We start from the raw sequence: 17385 nt of genomic DNA, 5'->3' as shown, positions 1-17385 counted from the left end.
ACAATTAAACCTCTATATGTGTAAACCTATACCTTCAATTCCATTTTTTATTTCCAACCTCTTCCTTTCGTGCTCTCTCTTTACCGTTGTTGCCGCCTTGTGGTAAGGTTCTCTTTTCCATCAAAATTAATGGATCAATGTTCACGGAGATAATAATAAATTAGATTAGAAGGAAATCAGTAATCTTGTGAGGTTTATAGGAAAAAGAGTTTCCCTAAACTCTGACCCACAATCTCAATGGCAAGAATATCTTGGATACTAGAGTACGTATTACTTTACTAAAAATATAAAATATTAGACGTAGGAGAGAATAATTATAAAAGATGGGTAAAACGGAAAAGTTAATTATATTACTTTTTTTTTCTTTTAATTTGATAAAGGATTCATTTAGTTTTTATTACTGCAGGAGTACTGAGAATACTTTTCTCAATGGCATGTGCACTGACTTTTTCTTTTGGATATTAATTAGTGCATGTGACTTAAAACATATGGTTATTGATATGAAAATGCTAGAAAAAAAGAATACTTTGTTTATAATTCATATCCCAATTGCATTGAGCTGGAATGTTATGGACTTAAATGCTAATGGGCCTTAATTTTGTTTTTAGGCCCACATCTTAATACTTTCCAAAGCAAAGAAGGAAGAAAGAAAAGTAAAAAAAAAGAAGAAGAAAAGAAGTGGGCTGAATTTTGTAAAGCAAGGCAAAAGAGCCCAGTTGAAGAAAGAAAAAGAAAAGAAAGAATTGGAAGAAAGGAAGTCAAAGGAGCGTGAGACACAATTGGAAAAGCATTATGTAACCAGTGAACCCTAACCTTCATCTTGCGAATCAACCCATTTCCGTCCAACCATAACCCCAAGCTTTCCGTTCTTGATTTCTTTTTACAGCCAAACCACCAAGCCACACTAGGTCCTTAATCTTGGTTTACCCATTGAGCCTTAGTCCTCACCTATGGTCCCCTAAGTGAGCATTCAACCAAAACACTGACCCTAGCCACTTTGATTCAAACAGAAAATGCCAAACACTACCCATAACTGATTGGGTGAGCTGGAATTTGTTAGGAGTGTTGGCTAAAGTAATTTTTGGAGTACGGTTGCTGCCTTTGCAAGGAAAACGCATAATTGGGAGGAGCGCGTACGTAGTACACGTGCTGGCTGAGGTGTGAATCGTCTCTGTATGTGGGAACATCAGTTATAAAAGAGAGGAGAAAAGCATTGTAGGCAACTTTTTCACTCCATCTTTTCAATTTTTCGTTGTAGTCTGTTCTGATCTTTACATTTTTACATTTTTCTTTTTTGTTAGTTTTTTCTGAGCAATGTAGTAGAGCTATTTTGTGGATATAGCTTCTGCCTCATAATTTCCATTAGAGTTGTAATTTCTTTTTAAGTTTCGTTTGCTGTTTTTGTAACTCAACCCTTATGGGCATGAGCTAAACCTTTTAAGGTTGGGTTTAGGTTACCCGAACCTCAGTGATGGTTGATTGCTAATTACTATTGTTAATATTTAATTCTCAGTTGTTTAATGCCATGCTTTATATTTAAACATTCTTTAATTGAGGCCTGATGTTAGATGTTGTGTTAGGAAGAGGTCATCGAGAGGTGGCTACTTCTGGAAAATGCATTAAGCACATGGGCTTGAATAAGAAATTATTCAAGGGCTGTCACTTAGAGATAAGGACAACAACCATGTAACTTTGGACTTGAAATGCATGAGTCCTCACTACATTTAGCACAGAGATGTGTAAATGATTGTTTGGGATAAAATGATTTTAAGAGATTAAAATCAACGAGAGTGATCCGTTAACTGGGAATTAAATTTAGTAATATGTAATTGGCAGTCAATCCATTGCTGTGGGAAAGGTAAACCAAAGACCAACCTATTTTTCTAAACATTTTCACCAACGCAATTGTCTGTTCCTCTGATTTTTAAATTTTTAATCATCATTCTGTTTTACAATTTTTTATATAATTTTTTTTTACATCAGATACTTAAATTGCTTTTCTACTATTTTCCATCCTTTAGCTAAAGAAATTAATTCAGAAAATTCTAAAAAAAATAGAGTAACATGGTCAGTGCTATTTTAGATTAGTTTTGCTTTTATGTTTCTTTTCATAAATTCAGTTTAAGCATTTGCACTTTGTGTTTTTGAAATTTTTGCCAAAAGATCTTTGTGGGAACGATAACTGTGACTCAAACAAGCCCTATATTACTTGTTGTCGCGTATACTTGCGCACATAGCTTGCATAACTGTTAGCAAGGCAACAAATATCAATAATTTTGCCAATTTTCTTTTTCATTTAAAATAAGTTAAAAGCAAAGGATTTAATTCAAATTTGTCCAAGAGTGGACCTAGGGGTAGAGGGGCTAAGGTTGTCATCCGCCCTTCCCTAATTATTTTTTTTTTTAAAATTATATATACAAAATATCATTTTGATAGTATTAGTGGATTGTTTGTCTTAAAAATTAATCCCCTCAAATTAAAAAATAAAAATCCCTAAAATAAAATCTTTGCCGAGGGATTTAAATAGGTTACAAGTCTATTTTACTAGGCATGACCTCTAAGCCCAGTTCATAATTTTTAACAAATTATATTTATTTTATTTTTAATAAAATAATATCTAGTTATTCTGTAATAAAGTAATAGCTTTTGATTTTATTTTCATTTTTTAAAATTTTATAATCTTCCATTTTTTCATTTGTCAAGTCTATTTCGCTACTCTTTTGTCTCCTTCTTAACTTCTTATCCAATCCAAATCATTAATCGCTCACCATCGATTCTTAAGACTTTCACAACTAACAGTAAGTCTTTATTCTTTATATTTTTTCCTCTTTTTTTCCTCGTTGAAAAAATTGTCTATTTTCAAAATTTCCATAAAAAAATATTATTTGACTTATGGGTGTTGTATGCATCTACATATCTTATTTTTATTTGTTAGACATGTGTTTATATGTGTGACTTATTTTTCTATTTGTTTCTCTTTATTTATTTAATTATTTTTTGTTGGAAAGCATAGGACAAATTTTTGATGATTCTTTGATACATTCATTGAAAAAGAATTTGTTTTGAGTTTTAGCACATATTAAATTATAGAAGAGTTTAATGATATGAAAACACGTAAAGTAAGAGTTAAGTGAAGTAATCTTAATTTCTGTAATAATTTTTTTTTTCAAATTTCTTTATATTAGGTCTGTATTGTATTTTAAGTACTTTGATTTATAATAATATTTTTTACTTTTGTCGCTTATCATAAAAAGCTGGGTTCGCCACTGCATATATGTCTCTTGCTTTCAACTGAGACATAGTACATTTCCCAAATAAATATATTCATTGCAACTAGTATCATTTTCAATAAATTAAGAATGCATATATCATAATACGCATTAAAATTTTACGAAACGACAATGAAAGGAAAAATAATGTTATGACCCGAATTCGGGTCCTTGATCAGCGCATAGGTTACACTACTAAAAAGTAACTTATTTGTGATTGGCAATATCTGTCGCAAATAGGGTTTGCGATGAAATTTTGCGATGGATAAACAGGTCCGTCGCTACTTGCGATGGAATCAGAATGTCACAAATGGCTGTCATTGAAATGGCGAATTGATATTGTATTCCACCGATTGTCAAATTTGCGACGACACTCTAAACAAACCCATCGCAAATTAAGGCCCCTCTCAATTATTTTTCTGACAATGAGCTTGAATTTGATGACTATGAGACTGAAGAGGAAGGTATGGAAGAATAAGTCGAAGAACAGGGTACCCACTGCATATATTACGAGATTGATCAAAGCATTTGAACTAATCTGTACCCTTTTCTTCTGCTAATATGAGAGCCCATTGTTTTCTCAATAAATTTATCCAACTGATTTAGATGATGATGGTAGTTGTAAGAACCCGCACCGTTAAATAAGGAATTTAACTGATTAATTATGTTAAATTAAGAAATGATTCCATAATTGACCATAATAATTATTAAGAGGCTTTAATAATTATGATAAGTGATTAAGAATGCTGAAAGTCGCTTTTCGGAAGAAAAGTGCAGATACCAGTTTTGCTAGTCGATATAAATGCGTACCGAAAAAGTATCCCGGAAAATTATAAAAAGTGCATGATAATTACTAGAATAATATATAGGACTTGTAAAATGAGTTTCAAGTCCAAATAATGAGAACTGGTGCCAGAAACTAATACTGGCTATGAAAAGCGCGTACTGGAAAAGTGCTCCGAAAAATATAATAAAAATATGTCAATTCTTGTAAAATTGTGTAGGTTAAGAATCCAAAGTTTGAGATTAAAATGCTAAGCGTAGAAATTAAAGTTAATGCTGTGTGTTTTATTTTAAAGTGGCTATATATACTCTCATTTGCACAAAACCCTAGATAACTACTCATGCTATACGTGACTTGGTAGAGTGTGGCTGACCAGAATGGTTTTCCTTGGCTTCCTTCTCCATTCTTGACCAAGTAATCACCTTTGATGCTTGTTCTTTCATCTAAACACTTGGGCATTGTGTGAGTGATCCTTGTGAGGGTGGTAGAGTGTCCCTTTTGCTGTCTTTGGCCTCTGAGTTCTTGGGTTAAGGGCTGAGTTTGAGAGTTGGTTGATGAGAACCTTGGTAATGACATTTTTGAGCTTCAAAGTATCACCTTTGTGAAGGAGGAACCCTTCTTGTTGATCCATTTTCGTGCTTGGACCAAGTCAGCACCTTGGAGCTGAAGGGTGAGCTCCAAGAGCACCTTCACTTTCTGTTTTGAGGCCTTGAGTAAGTTCCCTCCCTTCATCTTGAGTTTTGATAGGTTAAAGGTGATGTCTTTGCATGTTAATGGTTAAAAATGGAGTAACCAACAACTATGTGAACCTGCATATGCTTAAAAATGAATCCTTGGACGTGTATATCTTGTAAAAGTTGGACCTTTGAAGGATATCTTCGCGAAATGCAGAAACTGCATTCTGTCGCGAAATATCCGGATATTTGCCCGTGAAATATCCGGATATTGATATCCGGATATTGATATCTGGATATGGGGATCTGGATATCCGGATATTGGATATCTGGATATTGTCAGTAAGATATCCGGATATTGGATATCCGGATATGTCCCTGAGGAATATCCGGATATTCTGGGATTTCGAAGAACAGTAGCTGTGCTGTGGGTACAGTAGGCTATTGCGAGTTTGTGGACCCTAGATTGATGAAGTTGAACTTCTGTAATTAATGAACTAAGTCAGAATCATGTGATTAAGGGCTTGGGGCTTTGTTGGAAGCCTTAAGACGTAAATCGTAAAAGGAGAACGTAGTCTTTATGTTAATGCTTTTGAGCTATGTATGTTGATACACTTGCTGGTCCTAAATCAGATTGTGATCTGCTGTGTGTTGGACTTGAGCTGTGAGGACTCTTGGCATTGGATAGTGATCTTGCAAGGTAAGCTTTCATGTCCTCGGTTTAGCCATGTTGTGGTTCCACCATGTCCCATGGGGGTATGGTTATATGCATGCTGTGTTACATGCTTTTGATGTTTTGGAAATGCTGTTGAGCTGTTATATGCTAGTGCCTTTATGATATGCATGTGGTGTTCCACCTATACGGTAAGCCTGAGTATGTGGTACATACAATATGGTGAGGCTGTGGATGAGGTGCAAGCGGTGTTCCTTGTACTACATGTAGGTATAGACGTATTCCTGCATTTCTCTGGCCAGTAGAATAGTGATAAACACACATGGCATGAATATCTGTTGCACTGCATAGTTTTGGAACTGATATTGATATAAATGCTTTTAGAACTTATATTTCATGTGTAAGTGAGCTTGGGGTGGAAGATCCTTGAGGACCCCTAATCTTACTGAGATTTCTGGTTTAGAGATCTCACCCCACGTTTGGGGAATGCTTATTACAGGGTCAGGAAATGTTGAGACCTCAGGCGGCAGGAGGCCGGAGCTGAGTTAGATATTGATGATATTATATGCTGACTTGTTGGATGCTGGATATGCTTGCTGCTTATATGCTTTTAGCTTCATTTTATGTTTTTGGATTATCTTGTTGAGACGCTGTTGATTTGGTGAGCATGAAGATTGTCCATGCCACGTAGACTTGTTATGTCTTGTTTTAATTAGAGTTGTATTAATGTATCAGGATATTGTCCGGATTACGTGATGTAATGTCGTGACTTAGATATTCACTTATTTATATATTGAGGTATTTCAGTAGATGTCTTATTGCAATTTACATTCAGGCGATATTTTATGAAATTGATTAAGTAATCAAGTTGGTAATTGATAATGACGTCATAATTGAAAAGAAAAAAATATTCCGCATTTTTAATTAAGCGTAGCTTAATACGATGTAATGATAACACTACCGGATATATACAGGGTGTTACAGTAGTGGTGATGGTAATTAATAATAATAATAATAATAAAATTATCTTTAGAAGCAATTGCTAATATCGATAATTAAATTAATAATAATAATTATTACGAGATTTAGTTATTTATAATATAATAAAATATGTAAATGGAAGTATTAACAATAAAATAAGTTATTTCACAAAAAGAAAATCAAACATTAAATGAAAGATACAATATAAAAGGAAATTGATTTTAAATTTCAACATTCTATTCACTTACATAAAATTATTTAGAAAAAAAATATTTAGTGAATCTAATTTATATAAAATAATGATTAAACAAAGCAAACTTTTAATATAAATTATAAAAAAACCCGTGTACAAGGGAAGATAACTTGTGAGTTGTATAAAAATATTATCACACTAACGTAAATTTTGAATGCCCGCCACATTAAATTCATTTAGTTTTTCCTCTTCATGTGATTAATTAATATATTTATCTATGGAAGAGCAAAAAATGTTGTTATTATTGTTAGAGAAATATAAAACGATTAATTGGCCTCCACTGAGTTCGATCCTCTCTTATACCATTTTATTAATAAATAATTAAATATTATGGAGTTTTGTAATAGAGTTTGTAGCATAGGTAGAAGGGGCTTATGCATTGTCAATCCTTTCAAGCTTAATAAACTCTTGTCTCAGGGAACGTGTTAGAGAAATATGAAATCATTAATTGACTTTATTGGTTCTTTACAATTATTTTATTTGATGCGGACTTGTGTTCGAAGAAATGAAGAGCTCAATGAAAGAACAACCCAGCATAAGCTAAAGGGCCAAACTATAGGTTGCCAAAAGGCTAAATCAAGTGCCGTTTTTCCATTTTACGCCTTTTAAGAACCGTTTTGCTTAATAATTCACTCTAGGATCCTTTATGACCCTTAACACCATTTATTATTTTTCATTGATTCTTCCACTTTCCAACCACCACACAACCCATCTAAATACCATTTAACACTTGAAACATCATCCAAGCAATGTAAATAACTTCAATTCCCTAAACTTCCCTAAATGGCCGAATTGTTACCTATGTAATTCCAAGGGATTTCATTCAATTTTCAACCCTTCCACACTTCACACAATACCATTATATCAACATATAATCATCCAACTACTCACCAATAAAACCCTAATGCATTTTCAAAATTCAAGTCATGACACCTCAAAATATTCTAAGTTACAAAATCATATTTTTCACCTAAAATTTTCATGGCATTTCTAGCTCTAACACCCCATTCTAAGACATTATCATCTAATACACATTTTCTATTTGAGCTCTCTAACATCACACATCAACAATTCAAGGTTTAGGGTTCATAAATGTGATCCACAAATAAACCATGGAAATGGTATAGAAACATACTCACAATCAAGGCTTGATACTCCTCCAAGACTTATCCAAGCAATGGAAGGCCAAATGACTCCATGAACATCAACTTTCCTCAACAAATTCTTAACTTATTTTGGCTTGGATCTCACCAAGGAGACGGTTTCAAGGCCAAAGAGTACTACCAATGGCTTTAAGAGGTGTTTTCCATCAAGTTTCAAGACAAAAATCGATGGATTCGGTGGAGAAATTGAAAATTTTGCACAAAGATGGTGGTGGAGGGGCTGTTGGCGCGGGTTTGCAAGGGGAAAAGGGAGAGAAGATGATGATGAATAGTGAGGGGATGATGTGGCTTAAGTGGATTTGAGTGGGGTAGGTCCCACCACCACCTCACGCGATCTAAAACTAACACGAATTTTCCTCTGATTCCACTAACCGTCCACAAATTCAAAACCTATTTAGAAACTCTAATTTTTAACATTAACCATTCTCCTTTAATGATACTTGATCACATGAATCCTGAGTTTTCCGGTCGTTCAGGGAAAATGCTGTTTTAAGCTGTTGCGCGCGCCGTTGGCACGCTTCCCCAAGCTAACTTATTTCCATCAAATTTCATCAAAAATTATATTTCCTAGCTCTATGAATCATTTATAACTTATTTTCAAACCTAGAGCTCAAAACTCAATCGGCACGTTTTACGGGGTAATCGTACCGCGATATTTTTACCTAGTAAAAACACTATTCACTGATTTTTCTGAAACATACCTAAACACTCAATTTTTTTGTTCTGAATCCATTTCCAGGGTTATTTTTACCATCTGAGACTTTCTACTCAATTTTTATCTTCATAGGGTTGCATGTTGGCTAATTACCATTTTGCCTTTTCTTTGTATTTTGGCCTAATCTTCAGGATTTTCACCAATTCTTCACTTAATTACTCATTTAATATTTTAATACATAATTTAGAATTGCGAGGAGTTATTAGGGTTGTTCGCGGTCTGGATTGGATCGGTTTTGGAAGGAAAAATCATCCGATCCAATCTCTTCGGTTTGATCATGTCATCATCCATTCGGTTTGGATTTTTTTTCAAATCCGATCCGATCCAATCCAATTTTTTTCGGTTTGGATTGGATCGGTTTTCGGTTTTTTGAAAATCTTAAAATTTGTTTTATAGTTATTGTGCAAATAACATTTTTTTGTATAATAGGCTTTGTAAAAAAAAATTAAACAGAAAAGTAAATGATAATATAATTTTTGTTTTGGCAATGAGATATGAAGCTTTACACAAATAAATTTTTGTTGATGAGATGTGACTAGGTTTTTTCTTGGGTTTAGTTGATGGGTTAATAGGTCTTGGGTTTAAAAAAATTTGGGCTATGATGGGAGGAAAGACCCAAGTAAGTAGAGGGGAATTAATATATTGGATCGGTTTGGATTGGATCGGTTTTCATCAACCCATCCAAAAACCGATCCAATCCAATTAATATTTGCGGTTTTTATTCGGTTCTCGGTTTTTCGGTTTTCGGTTTATTCGGTTATCGGTTTTTCGGTTCGGTTACTGCGGTTTGAATCGGTTTGGATCGGTTGATGAACACCCCTAGGTGTTATAATGGACAGGCTGTTGAGAAATTGTGTGTTGAATGTTGTATTGTAGTGTTTGACAATATGACCTGAGGAACTAGGTTGATTGAGTGGGTTATTGGCCATCATTGTATTGTGGATTATCCCGGGAGGGGATGTATCCGAAGAGGTTGCCTCTGAGGAGTTCCATCAGACGCTCAGTTGATGTGTGATTCATTGAGTGGTCTTTGTGTACGAGGTACACAGGAGGCTGGTATGCCTTATTGTTCTTTGGCCGATAATCTATGTCATGGGCTTTCCTTTGGGGATTGGATCCTAAGAGTGTTGACTCTTGGAAGTCCCATGAGGGCATCGATTTGAGTTTGACTCATCGGGTGGCCCGGGTGCACGAGGTGCACAGATCAATCAATTTCAGTTTGCCACATGTTATAGTAATGCATAAGGAGACTTGAAATATGAGTTTATACTCTCCAAACACCAAGTGGTGGGATGCGTAAAATATACGAAGAGTGATATGCCAAGTTTGGCATGAAAGGTAAGATGCCATGGAGATTGAGGTATACGATTGTATGGAGTATTTGATTTATTATGTTATTGGAATTGAAAATTTTGCAGGTGTACGTGAACTAAGGTACATTACTATGTGAATTAGCATGTTAGCCAACATGTATTGATTGAAATGAACATGATTATGATTTCGTACTGTGAAAGGAATAGGATTTTATTTGGAGAATAATGATTTATAAAACTGTAAGTCAAGTCGAGGTTACAGTCATGGAATAGGACCTAAACTTACCCAAGTTATTGTGAGGAATAGAATATAGAGTATGTAGGGTCAGGTCACCTCTATTAATAAAGTGACTGGTGATTCCAGAGAATCGAATGACGATTTTGATGTTATTGAGAAGTTCAAGATCTGATAGTGACCTCTCTGTTGGGGGTGCACTTCTCGAGATAAAGACGATAAGAGTAGAGAATGAGCTAATGGAGAATATCAAAGAGGCGCAAGTGCAAAGAAAGTGTCTGAATTATGTGAAGAACTAAGATGGTGTGTCTTGGAATAAAAATGAGTTGATAATATTCCAGATGAAGATTGTAATTCCTCGAGGTCCTTTGACCGAGAGGGGTGTTGACAGAGGCTCAAAGGGCTGATTCACTATCCACCCTGGAGTTATAAAGATGTATCAGGACTTGAAGAGAAATTTTTGGTGGTCGGGTATGGAGAAGAACATAGCGGTATATGTGTCCAAATGTTTGAGATGTCAGAAGGTAAAGATTGAACGCCAGAAGTCGTCTGGTAAGCTTCAACCTCTTGAGATTCCGTAATGGAAATGAGAGAGCATTTCCATGGACTTCGTAGTGGGACTGCCTCAGACTCAGGCTGGTTGTGACCCGATCTGGGTCATTGTGGACAGATTGACTAAGTCTGCCCATTTTCTTCCGGTTAAAGTGAGCTTCTCTATAGAGCAGTTGGCCAAGCTAGATGTTTGCGATATCGTGAGGCTTCACGGGGTGCCTGTTGGGTCAAAACCTTGTTGGTTGATTAAAATATTATGATGAATGTTGTTCCTTTGTTTAGTTCAGTAAGAGAAAACACATTCGTTCTCTTAATTTCAACCCAAGTGCACGCATCAAGTAATAAATAGGAGTGTTAATGCCCAGATTATCGTTCCCACGAGGATGTAGCTCTAATTAATGCCTTAAACTATTTTAAAAAGAATGAAAATGAAAAGAAATGTTAGTAATTGACCTGTTTGTTCAAACGTTCCTTACTGTCTTGACAACGTTTCTCAAGAACAGTAGGTTTAATCTGACAGCAAACAGCTCCTCGCGTCGTTATATATGTAATCTTTCTTGGTGAAAGAAGGCACGACAATAATCATTGGAGATTTGTAGATACAAGATTGAATAAAGCAAAAATAACAACAGTAATAACAGTAATTAAGAGACAACAAGATGGATGGTTTAAAAATAGTTTTAACACAAGGAACGGATTCACTGTTCCATTCTTAAATAGCTATTTTCTCTGCTCAAGACTTAACACTTTTGTATTTGTTCCAGTCTCTTAACTGCCAACTCTGATTCCTCAGCTCATGGACTAAATGGCTCACAACTTTCCATATTCTTATGGCTCCCTTGACTCCAATTGTTACTTAGTACAGAACCTTCAAATGAACGAGGTGGTCCCTTATTCCTAAGGCAACCAGCAGTATTGTTTCCACAAAATTGCCTTCCCTCTCAGGTTAAGCTGTCTGAAATCCCTTCCTTATGGAAGTTTCTCTCTCAGTATGTGTTCAATTTCCATTAATACGCAATGAATATAGCTTACTTAACCAGAGAAATACAAAAACTCAGTATAAAAGTTTTGAAAATAATTCTTTAAGAACTTTGCAGCTTTTCCGTTCCACAGATAGTTTAGCCCATGGCTACTACTTTAAACATAATTATTCTGAACTGAAATCCCATAGACCCGAGATTCAGTTTAGAGATAACGAGTGGAAATGAGACAAATAACACTTGTATTTAATTGGAAACAAATTAGGTTACAAGAAAATGAAAAATGGAGAATATGGTTGCTGCTCGTGAGGAGTCTCAGGTGGGTGATATAGAATAAAGGAGAAGGTTTGTCACTTAACTACAGCTAAAACTATACAAAAGAAAAACTACAAAATAAACTAAGTGATCTCTTCTTAAGGAATTCGATATTGTTCTTCTTGCTGGGACGTCCTATTTATAGGCAGAAGAACGAGTGGCAAAATGCGTAATTCCCTTGTAGTTGTTTTCTTGACTGCCTGAAAAGGGCGGTGTGAACCGTGCTTTGAGGGGCGCAAGTGGCTGGATGAGACAGTTATTGTTGAGATTTGTCTTTCCTCTTGATTTTCTCCATGCCTTGCTTTCCTCTTAGCCAATAGGAATCGTTTATTCCCTGTTGCGCACGTTTCCTCTTGCTTGATTGCTGCTCCGATTATGCTTTATGGAAACTTCTTTTCAACGTTTCCTGAAAAGTGGTCAGAGAGATTGAGTTAGTGGAGCAGGTGTATTTAATGTTCCAAATCTGTTCCCCTTTTGGTATATTTTCAAAGGATTACGTCACCATCCGTTCCCCACTGTGTTTTTGTCATAAAGATATTAAACATGTGCTTTTAGTGCTAAAGTTGCTCATCAGATGAGGGAACAGATGGTATTTTTCCATCAAAATGGGCTTAGATAGGAACGAATTTTCGTCCCATCAAACACCCCAAAACTAAATTGTTGATTGTCCTCAAACAACTCAGAAATAGTGGCTTAGGCTGCTTAATTTCAAAGAATAGCTCAACTTCAGAAACTTGAGCCAGTGAGTAATCATGATGTTTTCAAAGAATGAACTACTTTCCATAGATGACAAGTAGAAAGAATTTATTCCAAGATAAGTGAAGGTTGCTGATCTTCTGCCTCACTATCACTATAGGCTTGGTGTTTCTCTATCCATTCCTGGATGTGATTCTTCAAACTTGCTTCTCTGCTGCTTTCCTATGAAGTGCATGTGTCTTTTATTTCAAGGGATCTTTGTTGAAAAGATTGATGGAAGGGTTTAAAATGGAATGGTCATAGGTCTTGGGGTCAAAGAACATGTTTTAGTTTTTCTAGTTCAGTGCTGGACTTTTCTGTTTGAGGGAACACCTTATCTTTTTGTACCTTCCTTTCTTCCTTTGGAGGGATCTTGTCGGGTATTTTTTTTCTGAATTCTTTTGAATGGTTGTTCCCATTTTCTTTGTTTCCTTTCTTCTTGTCCTTTTTGCTCATTTTGGATTTGCTCCTTGCCCTTTTTAGTTGACCTGGAGATGTGTATGAGTGTGTGTGGTTGTGCTGAGGTATGAATGGGAATAGAAGCGTCTGTTTGATTGTGATGAGGTGAGTGTTTGATGGTTGATCCTTGTTAGTGGAATTCACATGTTCTTCAGCAGTACTTACAACAACAAGGCAAGTTTAGAAGTTTCATTGTGGTGACACCTCAGAAACGCTCTCATGAGTAAGTGTTTGACATTTTTCATTCCTTACCAACTTTAGCTCACACAGATCAGTATCCTTCAAAAATCTGAAGATTAAATTCACTTCACTTTTCCCATTTCAAGCATTCAGAGTAAGAAAAAGAATGATTACTCATTGACTTTGTGTTTCATGCCATTGGTTATCTAAATTTTTACAGCCACAATACTATAACTGAAATGTATGCTCCAAACAGTTTGAACAAAAAAGATTTTCTATTTCAAAAAGAAATTAAATTTACACTACGGAACAGAAAAAAAAACAAAAGTAAACTTGCAGAAAGCAATAAATGAAAAATAAACAAAATAGGAGGGTCTTTCTCCTTTTCACTGTGGACGTCTCTTGCCCAACTCGGTGTTCTTTTCAGCCTCAATCTCCTCCTATGTAAGTGGCCTTCTCCTAAGCTGATCTCTTAATCTTCTTACTTCAGCTTCAGGAAGCCACTTTTCAGCGTCTTTCAGTAGATCACTGATTACAACAGCAAGGTGGTCAATAGTGGATCTCATCATTATCCTACCATTATGAATATGCACCAGTTGCCCCTCTATATCCAGCACTCGGGTTCCCAGCTGATAAATTCTCCCCTCCAAATATGTTCCAAAAGCCTTGAGAGCTTCCTTAGTTTCTGTTCGTTCTTCAGTGTTTTGGAGGTAGAGTCTTCTAAGTTGTTTTTCAGCTCTGGTGTTGTGCATGGCATGAGCAAGCTTCAGGGAGTCAGATGCATTTGTGATTTCCTCCCTGACAGCTTGTAGGGTAGGTGTAGAGGGTGCAACATTGATGCTTTTGAGGCTGGCTTGGATGGTGTTGAGAAGTTGATCCTTATCTGCCTTCTGTTGTTCCTGGAATTTGATGAAGGCAGATGAGAGTTGCTCTAGTCCGTTCCTTAGAGCCTTCAGCTTTTCAGTAGTGCTGGTCATGTCCAGCTGAGGAACGCATGGTGCTTCAGGTAACAGCTTCTCCATTTTCCTTCCCATCATTTCAAAAATCTCAGCAATCCCAATTTGAGATTTTCTCCTTGATGCAATGGGTATTGCTGGAATAGGGGAGGCTGGCTTATTCCTCTTATTCTGGTTGTTGTTTCCAGCAACTGGAGGTTCTTCAGGTACTTGCTTGATCACAACCTCTTTTGTTTTGGAGGAAGAGGGGGCTGCTGTAGTTTGTTCCCCCATCAGTGGAGGAATTTCCAAGCCCTCTTCTTATGCTAGAGCCCTAGCAATGGCCTCGTCCCTAGAAGTATCAGGACGAATAATGGGGCAAGAGAAGGGCCCTCCCAGGCTGATTTTCCTGGGCACAGTTGGCTTTTTCTTTTTAGGGGATTCAACAAGAATCGCTTTTCCTTTGTCAGGTTTCTTTTGTGGCTGAGCCTCTTGCTCAGCCACTTGTTCTTCTGTAGCAAGTGCTGCATCTGTTTCTTTCATTCCCCCTCCTTGTTGTTGCCTAGGAGAGGGTTGTTGTGTTCTTGGTGGTGGTGAAGTATGAGCAGGTGATGGTGGAGGGGATGGAACGTCAGAGGACTCAGAAGTAGCAGAGCTACTTGGGGACGTCTCCTTAGCGGCTGGTGTAGGTTCTGACGTTCCTCTTTTCTTCAACCTTTTTGCAATAGGCTCATTTTCCTCACTGTCCTCCTCCTTGACAGAAAGGGTGATGGGCTTCTCAGAGGATGCTCCCTCTGTCCTTTTTGCGCTACTGAAGGATCTCTTCAGCCTCTGACTGGGACGTTCCCCCTTTTTAGGGGGAGCTTTGGTAGGAGATTTCTTTTTTCCCTGTTTGCTCTCAGTAGCAACAGGGGCTTCCTTCTTTATTTTGGTTGGAGGGGTGATAACTCATATTTTATTGCACTTATTTGTTACTCTTGATTAGTATTTTTAGGATTTATTTGAATAAAATAATGATTTTTTGAGTTAATTTAAATTTTTAGTTTTTGATTGGGTTTAATTTATTTTCGTCAGAATTTTTCAGCTTTATGTTACTTCTGTATTCTGTCCATATCTCGGTCCACAGTTGTCGGATTGACTCCGTTCTTGTTGGGTTTTTCAGATAACACAGAGGGATACAATTCTTATGAAGAGCTCGAAGCCCAATTCGGACTAGAAGCTGGTCGATTTCTGACGCCAAGTTGGACGCGTTTTGTTGAAGTTTTATTTGATTATTGGACTTGTAATTTAAATTAAAACCCAATTACTTAAGTGGCCCAAAGCCAACTTTTAGTTTTATTTTATTTTATTTTATTTCGTATTATAGACAGATGGGCCGATCAGAATTGAGCCCTAACCCGATTTGGGTCGCAGAGTAGGAAACTTTTATTCATTATGTAATTTTCGAATTTGAGGATCAAAGCAAATTCTCTGAAGCGTTCTTCGCGTTTTTTGTGTCCTGAAGAAGACGATCATCCCTGTCAAAAGTCATGGGGCTTTGCCCCACGAATCAGGCCCTAGTTTCGCCAAATTCATTCGTTTACTATTTTATTTTATTTTTTGAAAAAATTTTATTTGATTTTTGAGTCTGTAAGGTCATTTAGAGTTTAGGAGAGTTGGTCTCATAGCATTCTGAGGTCATTTAGTATTTTTCATAGATTTATTTTTGCTTTTGTTTGCTATTTTCGGCAAATTTTTGTGTCCTATCGTATGTTTTGTGATTTTACTGTTGTATGCCCTTGCCTATGATGCATGACTAGGAGTACTACCAGTGTTGATGATTTATATGCATTTGACCCTGAGATAGAGAGGTCATTGCATGCTGGTAGTAGAGCTCGTAGGTTGACTTACAGTAGAGCTGTTCCTGAGCATACCTCAGAATCTGAGTCTGTTGAGTCTGTTTGTTTGGTTATTTATTTGATTCTGAAATCATGGGTGATAGAACACTTAAGCAATTGGTTGCTCCTAATGTTGATAATGAGCAGCCCCTGTGTATTCGTTATGCTAATCCTGTTGTACCTTTTGAGCTTAAGTTTGGACTGATACACTTACTTCCTAAGTTTCATGGTCTTGCAGGTGAGGATCCTCACAAACATCTGAAGGAATTTCGTATAGTCTGCAGCACTATGAAACCACGTAGGTTGGATGAGGAACAAACCAAGCTGCGTGCTTTTCCTTTCTCTTTGGACAGCGGAGCTAAGGACTGGCTGTACTACTTGCCACCTTCCTCCATTGTCAGCTGGAATAACATGTCAAGATTGTTTCTGGAGAAATTCTTCCCTTCATCCAGGGCCACCTTAATCAGAAAGGAGATCAGTGGCATAAGGCAGGCTAATGGGGAGAACATGCATGAGTATTGGGAGCGGTTTAAAAGGCTTTGTGCAAGCTGCCCACACCATCAGATTCCAGACAATCTCCTGATTATTTACTTCTATGAAGGGTTGCTGCCTATGGATAGGAATCTTTTAGATGCAGCTAGTGGAGGAGTCCTGAGCAATAAAACACCTGATGAGGCAAAAGAGTTGATTGCTGAGATAGCGGCTAATGCTCAACAATTTGGCACTAGAGCAAACAGCAGTCAGTGTTCCAAGTGCAAGCTCCTCCAATGCAAAATCCAATAGTGACAGCAGCAGGAGCATTAAGCATAGATAACCAGAGAATGGAGAACAGACTTGATGAGTTGACATCAATGGTGAGGCAGTTGGCAGTGACACAGACTGTGCAACCTTCTGCTCAACAGATAAGCAACCTGTGTGGCATCTGCTGTGATCCTTCTCACCCCACGGATGCTTGTCCTTCTTTTCAAGATAGTGGTTTTCAAGTTGATCAGTCTGTTGCTGCAGTTTTTCCTGGAAAGCCAAAGTACCACCAGCAGCAGCAGCAAAACAATCCATTCTCCAATACATACAATCCTGGCTGGAAAAATCATCCAAATCTCAAATGGAGCCAGAATCAACAAAGTGCACCATTCCAGCAGAATCAGCAAAGTGCACCATTCCAGCAGAGGCAGCAGTTTGTACCTTCACAACAGAGGTAAAATTTTCAACAATTTGCACCTCCATAGAAAATGCAGCAGCCACCAATGCAGCAACAAGTCAGTAGCAATGATCCTTCTTTAGAGGATTTAGTG

At 36.8% G+C, this 17385-nt stretch overlaps 1 protein-coding gene across 1 annotated transcript; it reads right to left on the bottom strand.

Moving 5' to 3' along the window:
* Positions 1 to 14537: 14537 nt before the first annotated feature.
* LOC133306874 (uncharacterized) lies at positions 14538 to 16127 on the bottom strand. Its single transcript, XM_061507286.1, has 2 exons — positions 16107 to 16127; positions 14538 to 15134 (listed from the first exon to the last, which is right to left on the bottom strand). Exons 1-2 carry the CDS (start codon positions 16125 to 16127, stop codon positions 14538 to 14540), a joined length of 618 nt encoding a protein of 205 aa, XP_061363270.1.
* Between the last annotated feature and the right edge of the window lie 1258 nt (positions 16128 to 17385).

Source organism: Gastrolobium bilobum, unplaced genomic scaffold (genome assembly GCF_033153095.1).
Source record: "Gastrolobium bilobum isolate Gb01-03AN ecotype WA unplaced genomic scaffold, APGP_CSIRO_Gbil_v1 utg3997, whole genome shotgun sequence".
NCBI classification, from domain to species: Eukaryota; Viridiplantae; Streptophyta; class Magnoliopsida; order Fabales; family Fabaceae; genus Gastrolobium; species Gastrolobium bilobum.
Note: the sequence above shows the minus strand (reverse complement) of the source record. Positions and strands in the feature narration are given on the sequence as shown.

Bases quoted from the DNA above. Each gene is read 5' to 3' on its own strand.
- LOC133306874 (XM_061507286.1), bottom strand. From the start codon at position 16,127: ATGCTCAGGAACAGCTCTACT. The intron at 15,135-16,106 runs GTAAGTCAACCT...AAAATAAAGAAG, and splicing joins TGCTCAGGAACAGCTCTACT to GAAGCCCCTGTTGCTACTGA.